Here is a 12,120-nt window from a genome sequence, read left to right on the forward strand (position 1 = left end):
AATCCCCTGGGGGCAGCAATGGCCCTGTGCTGCTGCCACAGGAGTTAAACATCCTGGAGTCAGGTCCCTGTCCCTGTCCACATCCCTGCTGAGCTCAGGGGGAGGCTGGGGACATTGGATGTTTCTGGGCACCCAAATCTCCGAACAGCGGCAGGCTCCATTGTCCCCAGACCCCCGCTGGGACAATGTTCCAGTGAATTTCCAGTGTGTTCCAGATTCCCCTACGGGTGCTCAAGGGGTTGCTCAATGTCCCTGGCGTGTTGACGTCCTGAGCGCATGGCAGCCGGAATGAGGGGAGGTGACGGTTCCCTGCCGCCTTCCCAAACTGGGGGGCAGCAGCTGGACCCACACCCAGAGGGCCCCGGAACTGAACCTGTTGGGGGATTGAGATAATACAGGACAGGGTGGGAGAGGCCCTGGGCACCTCTCCTCTTTGCTACCCCCGCACCCAGTTCCTGGCATGGGGAGGCAGCAGGACCCCCGGCCAGCTCGGGTGAAGGCCACGGGGAGGCTGGGCCAGGAAAGATTGCACAGAGCCAGGGACACTGCATGGCCCAGCCCCGGCTGGGCTGGAGCCAAGCCCCACCCCAAGGTCATCCAGCCCAACCGGGGCTGGCACGGGAGGACAGCAGGGGAGGGACGTGCGTGCCCCAGCACTGCATAAAAAGCCCCCGCAGGGACTGGGAGCAGGTGACACTGTCAGAAGAGCCCAGAGCAGCACTGCCAGAGCAGTAGGAGAAGGGCCATGGAGCAGTACTTCTCAGCCACGCAGAAGATGGAGCAGGAGGTGATGTTCCCCAGCCTGCTCCGAGGGGTCTTCCCGCAGCAGGAGGGGGCAGCCCCAGCTGCAGAGAGCCGCACGGACCTCTACGAGCGCTACCAGCTCCTCAAGGCCATCAAGCCCATGGTGGAGAAAGGCCTGGCCTCTGTCAGTGACCAGAGCCCGACCGGTGCCGACACCGACGTGGACACATCCGCGGACAGCAACGAGGCCGAGGATGCCCAGCTCGAGGAGCGCCTGTCCCACCACCTGAATGGCCTGCAGCAGGTCCTCACCCACCTCACCAGGGACACCAACGCCCTGACCCGGAGGTACAGCCAGATCCTGGAGCAGATCAGCCCCAGCGAGGGGCAGCCCAGCTGGTGACCCTGTCCTGGCCACCAGGTAAGAGCTGGGGACATGCAGAGTCCAGGGGCAGCAAGACAATGGGTGGCCTCCCTGCTGAGAGAGGGACCCAACAGTGCAGGGCTGGGGACCTGAGGGAAGGGCCTTGAAATAGGGACTGTCCCCTCAGCTGGGGCTGGATATCCCTCTCCATGCTGGAGGAGGGAACCCATCCCATTGCCCTGTGCAGAGACTGCAGGGCTTCAGGGTTGATGGTGCGTGTGTCCCCCTGGCATGACCCTTGGAGTTAAGGATTGCTGCTGTTGCAGGACAGGCGCTGGTGGCAGGAAGCACAAGAGGTCCCCGTCGCTGACCACTGCAAGCTCTTCCCAGTCACGCTGGCATTCCCCACTCCGTGGCAGCTGATGGGATCTCCCGGCCCTGGCACCGACACCGGAGATGGTTGTGACCACGGCAGAACCAGATGGTGCCTTATCCTCATAGGAAGAAGCATCTGGCTGTGCTGGGAAGGCTATTGGAAGAGCTGCAGGCTCAAAGCCTCCTCTTTATTCTCAAAGAGTGGCACGAATTTGGGAGTGTTATGATGTGGGCCCGACCTCCAACAGTCCCTTGAGATTGCCAAGCCCTTTTCCAGCTGGTACCTGCACTCCAAGGGCATTTCCCTCTGTTTCTGTTAATAAAAGAATCCCTGGGAAGCCAGTGTTGTCAGTGTGCTGCTTTCACTCATGGAGGGCCCCAGGGAGGGGCAGGGGGACACTGGCTATGCGGGGTGGGATCTTTCCAGGGCAATGCTGGGGAATGTGAAAGGGACAAAGAATGCCAAAGCCACGGGATTGTTTGGGTTGGAAGGGATCTTCAGAGACCACCTAGTGCAATGCCCTGCTGTGTGCTGGGCCATCTTGCACTAGACCAGGTGGTCCAGGACTGTGGCCAACCTCAGGGCCTGTGCAAACTCACTGGGCAACCTGTTCCTTTGTGTCCCCAGCCTCAGGCTGAAATGTTTCTTCCTTTTGTTGACAGCAGCCCCACAAAAACTGATGCCTGATTGCTGTGCACAAAAAAGGGTGAATATGCCCAAGTCAGTCATGACTCAGTCATGTGAGAGTGAGAGGCAGCAGAACTGTACATCTCAGCACCTGTGGGGAGTAGCCTCCCTCAAGACCCCAGCTCCATGTCCAGAATTCTCAGCTTTGGGATGTACTGGAGATTGTCATCAACTTGCTGATTGGCAGCAGCTTTCCTAGAAAACCAGGATTTCTGTGTGCTGGTGCAGGGAGCTCCTTGGATCTCTGTGGCCACAGAGCTGGTGTTCAGGCAAGCTGTCCATGACCCACCATCGTCCTGGGAAGCCCAAAGCAGGCCATAGCTCAGGAGGAGGGAAATATCACCTCATGTATCTCCAAATCAGCCCATGTCTTCCCCTGTACCTCCTGCTGACACATCTCCCATGACTCTGGTTGCCCCACACCCCTCAGAACTGTCCTTGTCCTCCCTAGAACCTGGCCAGGACCCTTTCACAGAGGGCACTTCTGGGTCTGCCCTCAGCTGCCCCCTCCAGAGCTCCCAGTCCTCTCAGCCGTTCACACGACCACAGCTGGCTGGAGACCCTGTCCCTGCTGCGCATGCTGGGGCAGGACAAGCCAAAGCCAGAGGGGTCTCAGCAGCTGAGAGAAATGGCCTGATCAGAAGAGAGGTGAGGGGAATCTCCAGTGTGTCCCAAAGCTTGGATGTCTGCACATGGAGCTGGGCTCTTGAGGAAGGGTGCTGCCTAGAGGTGCTGAGGGGTGCAGCTCTGCTGCCCCGCACTCTTGCATGACTGGGCCGAGTGTTGGGCAGATTCACCCTTTTTTGTGCCCAGAAATCAGGCATCAGCTTTTGTGGTGTTGCTGTCTACAAAAGGGAGAAACATTTCAGCCTGGGGCTGGGGACACAAAGGAACAGGTTGCCCAGTGAGTTTGCACAGGCCCTGAGGTTGGTCACAGACCTGTGGCCCTCTTGGGGGTCCAGCCCCAGCCCGAGCTTCAGCTCCGAGTGCACATCATGCCACCACAAGTGTCCCCAAGGGTCTCTGTATCATCCCTGGCACATCCTCCTCGCTTTTCCCTATATGGCACCAAGGGATGGGAGTGTGGCACCACGCTCAGCAGATGCAGCTGGAAGGAGAAGGAAGAGTGGCACGGCCAGAGTGACAGCAGTTGTCCTGCCAGGTCACCATGACACGCAATGGAGCCCTGCTCTCCTGCAGGTGACTGAACTCCTGAGTGCCAATGGGAAGGGGTGAATGAATTCCTTTGTTTGCTTTGGGGTTTTGTGCAGCTTTTCCTTTTCATATGGAGCGGTCTTCATTTCTAGCCACAAGTTTTCTCTCTTTTTCCCTCCCCAAGTCTCTCCTCCAGCCCACCTGGGGGGAGTGACAGAGCTGCTGAGTGGGGCTGAGTTGCCAGTGGGGCTCAAATCATGATATCCACAGTGAAGCTCCAGCCCCGGGGCAGATGCGTCCCACCCTGAGGCCACCCTGGGGAACACTATTGTTGCTTCTTTTTGGTTCCTGTTTCCACACGGCTTCTGTTTCCCAGGCACCGACCCGCGGCTTCCGGGAGCGGCCGTGTGTGTGAGCAACAACCACCTTGTTGTTCGTTGCTCCGATAGGGACAGAATGGTTTTGCCAGCGCGACTAAGACCGAGCTAAAGAGACTCAAGAGATTGGACACTTGTGTGTCGTCCGAAGTAGGTTGTGTTTCTCGAACACCGCAGGAACAAGTGACGGTGGGAGGGGGTTGGGTTTTATAGGGAATATAAGAGATAAGGTAAATCCAATAGAAACAGAGTCCAGTCTAAATACATCACAGGTGAAATCCAATGGGAATAGCTTCAGGGGGAAGGGTAAATACACGAAAAAATACAGAAGTGAAACTCCAACTTCAGATTTACAAAACAAAAACTCCAACTTCCGAATCACAAACTTGTTTGCTCCTTTTGCGTAGCCACGCACCACCACACACTATGATGTCTCTGAATCTTCAGGAAGCTCCGTGGTGGCCCAGAAGTCTTGAGGGCATGAGACTGCCATTGTGTGCAAAGCTCTGTGCAGCACTGGGCATTCTGGAATGCCAGGAGCACCCAGAAAGGGAGAAGAGGAGCAATGGGTTCAGGTCTGAGAGGGAAAGGGCAGGTGGCAGAATGGGCACCTGGCTGGGCTATGAGGGGACAGCGGGAGACCTGCCCACACTGAGGGTTGCAAAATGGAGGAAGGACCACATGGCCTTTCCCAAAATAGAACCAATTCCTCCAATTGCCACATACTGCAAGATAAGAAGGTGCGGCTCTGCGATGTTTCTCCCGGCTCCGGGCAGCTCCGGCGCCTGGAGCAGCACTGCTTCCCTCCGGAGATGGAGTTTGCCGCTTCTTCCCAGGCACTGCGCGCTCTGGGGAGGTGGGCTGGCCACGCTTTTGACCGCCACGCGTGAGGGATATTGGTAAAGAGGCGAAGGAATGTCTAATTCACCCACGAGGGAGGCTGAAAGGCTTTAATGGCCGTGATGAACAGTGGCAGAGAAATGGCGACGCGCGCTCCCAGCGCCCGCGTGGGGGAAAATGGCCACGAGATCCGGGAGGCATGGGATGATATAGGGGGCAGGACAGGGAGGGCAGGAGTCCTTCTGCCCGATGGGGACAGGCGCCGTGGCGGTGACGTGAACCACGGTGACCAACGCGAACTGGGCAGCGGCGGACCCGGGGCTCCGGGGCGAACGGGGTCGTGGGAATAGGTTGACCGACACGGAATTCTCAGGAGTGGACAGGGGAGTGGTTACAGGACTGGCAGAGTGAGCTCCAATGGTAAGAGACTCGGAGACAACCACTGCGGGGGCGGAGGGGGAAACACGGGGGGTGCATGGGGGTACACAGAACTCAGCTAGCTAACACAGATCAGAATCCCTTATCTGAACCCATACCTGGGATGCAACATCTCCCTGTTTTTCAAAATACAAAAATAGAAGAACAGCTGTTTGATCTTCTTTGCTGCTTGTCTGGTCGCTGCTACGCTCAGCTTCTGCTCCTGGTGTTTTGCTGCTGCAGCGGCTGCCCTTTGCAGATGGAGAGGGCCTGCTGCGACGATGCTGGGGCTGGTTTTTCCCTGGGTGGTTGGGGATAGGGGAACTGGGACAACTTTATTACAAACAAGTGGACTGGGGACACAAACGGACTGGGGTAGCTGGAAGGGTTTTTCTGTGGCTTTGGGGAAAAACATTTTTTAAGGAGATGTAGGATCTTTTCTCTTTGAAGCGCCTGTGGTTCGATGCCACCCCCCTGATTGGTGGGGTCATCTGCTGCACCCACAGGCACTCTGATGTTGCGACTCATCACCTGCACTACTTGATAAATCACAGCTCCCCTTGAGGTGCTGTGGCCTGCCTTATTTTTATCTTCATGTGAGGCAGATTCGCGTTCTTTTTTCAGTTTTTTGGGAAAGTGGGGTCTCCCTCCCCCCTCCCCCCTCCCACTGTCCCTGGGGGTGCCCTCCCCAAAAATGGACATTGGATTACAAAATGTCCCTTCCAATCACAGTGGAAGCATTGGTGTTTCAATGCAGACTGCCTCGGAACAACGTTCTTTGGAGGCACAGCAGCCAAGGCACCCACGTGGCTTCTGGGCTTTTCAGGGATCTCGAGCTGTGTTTCAGCGTTCATGGATGTTGTTTCTGGGACAAACTTGTCCTGGACCTCTGATCCCTCTACATGACTCTCAGCTGTCCCCTTGACCGGATCCGTGGACTCTGCAAAATGCTCAGAAACCTGCTCTTGCTCCCCCCTCCCTCCTCTCCCCTCCCTCCCGGGTCTCCGGGAACCATGGGAACTTGGAGGTAGGGGTTCCCGTCCCCCCGCCCCTCCTCTTCCTGCCCCCCACCCAGGACCTCCGGGACTCATGGGAAGATGAGGACAGGGTGCGGAGAACAGGACGGGGGCTGCCCCCTCCCAGAGGCAGCCAGGCAGAGACAGCAGGGCTCTCCCCCAAGAGGGCGGGGTCGATGATGCAACTGGGAGAACATGTAAAGGACTGGAGGGAACGCCCACACGAGGGGGAACAATGGGTGGGGGAGTAACCTGATCTCCCGAGGGGGCGGCACCCACACCCACAGGGAGGCAGGAGGGGGTTGGGTCAAAGGCGGGGACACCGGGAACAAAGGAGAGGAAGGGGTTGTGGGCAGAAGAAGCCCCTCCACGTGGCCGTTCTCCATCTTGGGAAGACAAAGACCCCGACCACGTGGCTGCGGCCTCCTCAGGGGAACAAAGGAAAGGATTCAAAGAAACAGAACTGCGCAGGGTAGTGCCAGAACTGGGATTCCCAACTGGGAAAAAGGGATTGGAAAAAGGGTTTGGGATCGGTTCCTCAGCGAAGTAGCTAATTTCACTAAGGCGGGGGTGCCGGGGGGGCTGTGGGAAGCCAGGATCACGGTCCACGATTGTGGAGGTGCCCTGCGCCTTAGAGCGGCGGAGTACTCCCATCAGCCCACCCGGGTTAGGGGAAGAAGGGGTAGGAGGAGAAGGTGGGAAAACGGGTTCAGGAGGAGCAACAGTTTTGCCTGATGTCTCTCTTCCTTCCCAGCTCGCTTCCCGCGCAGATTCTGCTTTTACAATCTCCGATATTAGCAAATGGAGGGCGGTAAAGCAACCTTTAACGGAGCGATCCCTGTGTTCAATCCCCTCTGCCAATTTTGCCTCCACCCGCTCCCAGAACTCCTTTTTGTGAGTATCCTCTGCGGTTACGCGTTGGAAGGAAAAGCACAGCCATCAGACAAACTTTTTAACCAAACTTTTGGGGAGGGGGCCCTTCACCGATAGGATATCCTTAACTAGGGAATAAAATTCCTTCTGTTGGATAGTTAGCATGGTCCCCATGCTACTTCTACCCACACCATCTCATCCCTGGTGCAGAAAAAGCAAAAAAAACCCAAAAAATGCGAGAGACCCCGGCGGCCAACACTTGCGCTGCGCGTTCCGTACCCTCAGAAACGCGGTCAAAGCCCACCCACGTGAAGGGGAGTATTAGCCGGGTACCCCCCCGCCGCTAAATACTCACCAAACCGAAATCTTCGCAAATAAAAGTTGCCACCAGGGTCCTCTGACCTGGGAAGTTTCTCTTCTTTGGCTCTCAGTGACCGTGAAAAGTTTCACTTCCCCTCCCTCGCAGGGAAAGCATCGTGTGCTTCCCTGTGGGTGGTGGAGAGTTCACTGACTTAATTTGGGGAGGCTCTGCTCCTATTTTCAGTCTGGCATGAAGCACAGTTCTGGCGCCGACTGCGGCTCGCTCGGCTCAGCTGCGCGGCCCCGTGCCGGCGGCAGCGGCACGTCACATGACTGCCAGGTGCTTTGTGGCGATTCTCTGCCTGCGCTGCGGCTCTGCACTGGCCGTGGCCCCATTGTTGGGCGTCGCTTACGGCTCTGCGATGTTTCTCCCGGCTCCGGGCAGCTCGGGCACCTGGAGCAGCACTGCTTCCCTCCGGAGACGGAGTTTGCTGCTTCTTCCCAGGCACTGCGCGCTCCGGGGAGGTGGGCTGGCCACGCTTTTGACCGCCACGCGCGAGGGATATTGGTAAAGAGGCGAAGGAATGTCCAATTCACCCACGAGGGAGGCTGAAAGGCTTTAATGGTCGGGGTGAGCTGCAGCGGAGAAACTGCAACGCGCGCTCCCAGCGCCCGCATGGGGGAAAATGGCCATGAGATCCGGGAGGCGTGGGATGATATAGGGGGCAGGACAGGGAGGGCAGGAGTCCTTCTGCCCAATGGGGACAGGTGCCGTGGCGGTGACATGGACCACGGCGACCAACGGGAACATGGCAGGGGCGGACCCGGGGCTCCGGGGCGAATGGGGTCACAGGAACAGGGTGACCAACAGAATTCTCAGGAGTGGACGGGGAATGGTTACAGGACTGGCAGAATGAGCTCCAATGGTAAGAGACTCGGAGCTGACCACCGCAGGGGGGGAAACACAGGGGGGGTGCACGGGGGTACACAGAACTCAGCTAGCTAACACAGATCAGAAACCCTTATCTGAACCCAAACCCGGGATGCAGTAAGAAAGGACATGCAACAAGAAGGGACAGCTGGCCATTGACCAGCAATGGAGTGGGGGTGAAGCCAGGTCAGAAGAAGGCATCAGGGAGTCGGGGCCAGGAGCCAGGTGTGACAATGAGGAGAGGTGCCCAGGTTCTCTCCTATCCTTTCTTATGCTATTTCAACACCAGAACGTGTTCAGTTTTGGGGTTCTGTGGGAGTGGGACCACCTCCTGCTTCCTGGTGTGGCCAGGCTGCAGGCAGCTGGGCTGCTGGGGATATCACCTCCCCCACTCCTCGCCGCCATGTGCTCAGGATGTGAGTACTCCAGGGACATTCAGCAGGCTCTGCCCATGACTGCCAGCCTGAACTCGGCAGCAGACACCCGTGTGGAACATCTCACTGCGAGTGCTCTGCCGCATGGAATCCTGCACGGGTCATGAGGACATGCGACAGGGACAGAGATGGGAACAAATTCCACAAGGGGAACTGCATCCACGGGACTGAACTTTCATTGCCCACAGTGGAGCACAGATGGTGCCACCTGCACACCCATCACCCCCATCCCAGAGCTGAGGCCATGGCGGGTCAATGGCCAGGACTGCTGTCCCTTCTTATCTTGCAGTATGTGGCAATTGGAGGAATTGGTTCTATTTTGGGAAAGGCCACAGGGCCCTTCCTCCCTTTTGCAACCCTCAGGGTTGGCAGGTCTCCCGCTGTCCCCTCATAGCCCAGCCAGGTGCCCCTTCTGCCACCTGCCCTCTCCCTCTCAGACCTGAACCCACTGCTCCTCTTCTCCCTAATGGCGTCCCCAAAACCCCAAAGTGTCTTTGACAATTATTCATGTCCCAAGCACGGGGAGCAGGGGTGCAATTGGAGTCTGCTGAGCCCCTGTCACCCCCAAACATTCTGCCATGCTCACTATGAGCAGCAGTGGAAGCAGTGAGGAGAGCAGGAAGGCAAAGCATCCCCTGTGTCCCTCTGTCCCCAGAGCCCTGAGATGTGCCTGCACCTGCAGGAAGCTCTGCAGGTGCCTTGATGTGGCCAAGCCTCTGTCTGGCACCTGCACGGGGCTAGCAGCACCCACACTCCTTGGTGCAGCAATGGGACCATGGCAGGACACAAAGAGAGGCCAGGACACAGGGAAAGGAACAAGACGGGTGCCGACGGCAGGTGGGGAAAGGGTGCGTGGCGGCGCGGGCACCTGGCTGGGACACAGGGGGACAGAGGGAGAGCTGCCAGCACCAAGGCTTGCAAAAGGAACCAGTTACCCCACAGCCTTTCCCCAAGTAGAACCCCTTTCCCTGATTGCCACCCGCCACAGGGACATGCAGGGACAGGCAATGCTGGCTGCTGCCCTGGCTGTGGCTTTTGCTCTCCCAGAATTGCAACCGTGGCAGGGTACCCATGTCCATAATCCCCTGGGGGCAGCAATGGCCCTGTGCTGCTGCCACAGGAGTTACACATCCTGGAGTCAGGTCCCTGTCGCTGTCCACATCCCTGCTGAGCTCAGGGGGAGGTTGGATGTTTCTGGGCACCCAAATCTCTGGACATTGGCAGGCTCCATCGTCCCCAGACACCCAGTGGGACGACATTCCTGTACATTTCCAGTGTGTTCCAGATTTCTGTATGTGTGCCAAAGGAGATGCTCAATGTCCCTGTATCACCCACCGGGCAACTATGTGCAAATCACAAAAGGGTTGGGACTGCTGAGGAATGCGTCTCAAGATGTTTATTTTCTTGCAGCAGTCTCATTACATGGTTATGACAATGGGAAGATGCCAGCAGCTCACATCCCCGGCAGCAGACAAAGAACTTAATGTTACAATATACTTTAAACATTTTATGACCAATCACACAAAGCAAAGGCATAGTGATACAATGCAGAGAGCTTCATTGTTAAGCTTAGAACTTCCTAATATATCGCTAGATATACTTTTCTACAACTTAGGGATTTATTCTAGCTATGCACTAATACAGTGACAAAACTGTTGGACAAATTGTTCTATTTGTCCATACTTTCTAATTCTTGTGTAATTTTTCTGCTGACAAATCTTGTATTTGTCATACATGTACTGCTTAGCTCTAAACAAAGTCCTGCTGTCTCTGAGGCCGACCATTTGGAACCTGTCCAAAACCTTCTGATTTTAAGGATTCCCACACTGCTGGAGTATTCACATCCTGAGCACATAGCAGCAGGAATGAGGGGAGGTGACAGTCCCCTGCAGCCTTCCCAAACCGGAGGGCAGGAGCTGGACCAACAACCAGAGGACCCCGGAACTGAACGTGTTGGGGGACTGAGAAAACACAGGACAGGATGGGAGAGACATAGAGCTGGGGTCTAGAAGGAGCTACTCTCCAGAGGCACTGAGACCTACAGCTCTGCTGCCCCGCACTCTTGCATGACTGGGTCGAGTGTTGGGCAGACCCACACATTTTGTGCACAGAAAACAGGCATCAGCTTCTGTGGGGCTATTGTCAACAAAAGGAAGAAACATTTCAGCCTGAGGCTGGGGACACAAAGGAACAGGTTGCCCAGTGAGTTTGCACAGGCCCTGAGGTTGGCCACAGTCCTGGACCACCTGGTCTAGTGCAAGATGGCCCAGCACACAGCAGGGCATTGCACTAGGTGGTCTCTGAAGATCCCTTCCAACCCAAACAATCCCGTGGCTTTGGCATTCTTTGTCCCTTTCACATTCCCCAGCATTGCCCTGGAAAGATCCCACCCCGCATAGCCAGTGTCCCCCTGCCCCTCCCTGGGGCCCTCCATGAGTGAAAGCAGCACACTGACAACACTGGCTTCCCAGGGATTCTTTTATTAACAGAAACAGAGGGAAATGCCCTTGGAGTGCAGGTACCAGCTGGAAAAGGGCTTGGCAATCTCAAGGGACTGTTGGAGGTCGGGCCCACATCATAACACTCCCAAATTCGTGCCACTCTTTGAGAATAAAGAGGAGGCTTTGAGCCTGCAGCTCTTCCAATAGCCTTCCCAGCACAGCCAGATGCTTCTTCCTATGAGGATAAGGCACCATCTGGTTCTGCCGTGGTCACAACCATCTCCGGTGTCGGTGCCAGGGCCGGGAGTTCCCATCAGCTGCCACGGAGTGGGGAATGCCAGCGTGACTGGGAAGAGCTTGCAGTGGTCAGCGACGGGGACCTCTTGTGCTTCCTGCCACCAGCGCCTGTCCTGCAACAGCAGCAATCCTTAACTCCAAGGGTCATGCCAGGGGGACACACGCACCATCAACCCTGAAGCCCTGCAGTCTCTGCACAGGGCAATGGGATGGGTTCCCTCCTCCAGCATGGAGAGGGATATCCAGCCCCAGCTGAGGGGACAGTCCCTATTTCAAGGCCCTTCCCTCAGGTCCCCAGCCCTGCACTGTTGGGTCCCTCTCTCAGCAGGGAGGCCACCCATTGTCTTGCTGCCCCTGGACTCTGCATGTCCCCAGCTCTTACCTGGTGGCCAGGACAGGGTCACCAGCTGGGCTGCCCCTCGCTGGGGCTGATCTGCTCCAGGATCTGGCTGTACCTCCGGGTCAGGGCGTTGGTGTCCCTGGTGAGGTGGGTGAGGACCTGCTGCAGGCCATTCAGGTGGTGGGACAGGCGCTCCTCGAGCTGGGCATCCTCGGCCTCGTTGCTGTCCGCGGATGTGTCCACGTCGGTGTCGGCACCGGTCGGGCTCTGGTCACTGACAGAGGCCAGGCCTTTCTCCACCATGGGCTTGATGGCCTTGAGGAGCTGGTAGCGCTCGTAGAGGTCCGTGCGGCTCTCTGCAGCTGGGGCTGCCCCCTCCTGCTGCGGGAAGACCCCTCGGAGCAGGCTGGGGAACATCACCTCCTGCTCCATCTTCTGCGTGGCTGAGAAGTACTGCTCCATGGCCCTTCTCCTACTGCTCTGGCAGTGCTGCTCTGGGCTCTTCTGACAGTGTCACCTGCTCCCAGT

The 12,120-nt window shown here is 57.2% G+C and overlaps 2 protein-coding genes across 2 annotated transcripts; one reads left to right on the forward strand and one right to left on the reverse strand.

Annotated features, from left to right (window-relative positions):
• Nucleotides 1–675: 675 nt before the first annotated feature.
• Nucleotides 676–1,825, forward strand: LOC128784061 (thyroid hormone-inducible hepatic protein-like). The gene is made up of 2 exons (XM_053935321.1): nt 676–1,165; nt 1,435–1,825. The coding sequence occupies exon 1, from the start codon at nt 746–748 to the stop codon at nt 1,145–1,147; it is 402 nt and encodes a 133-aa protein (XP_053791296.1). The 5' UTR covers nt 676–745; the 3' UTR covers nt 1,148–1,165; nt 1,435–1,825.
• Nucleotides 1,826–10,974: 9,149 nt separating this feature from the next.
• Nucleotides 10,975–12,120, reverse strand: LOC128784000 (thyroid hormone-inducible hepatic protein-like). Its single transcript, XM_053935215.1, has 2 exons — nt 11,635–12,120; nt 10,975–11,365 (listed from the first exon to the last, which is right to left on the reverse strand). The coding sequence occupies exon 1, from the start codon at nt 12,052–12,054 to the stop codon at nt 11,653–11,655; it is 402 nt and encodes a 133-aa protein (XP_053791190.1). The 5' UTR covers nt 12,055–12,120; the 3' UTR covers nt 10,975–11,365; nt 11,635–11,652.

This window comes from Vidua chalybeata, chromosome 2 (assembly GCF_026979565.1).
Source record: "Vidua chalybeata isolate OUT-0048 chromosome 2, bVidCha1 merged haplotype, whole genome shotgun sequence".
NCBI lineage: Eukaryota > Metazoa > Chordata > Aves > Passeriformes > Viduidae > Vidua > Vidua chalybeata.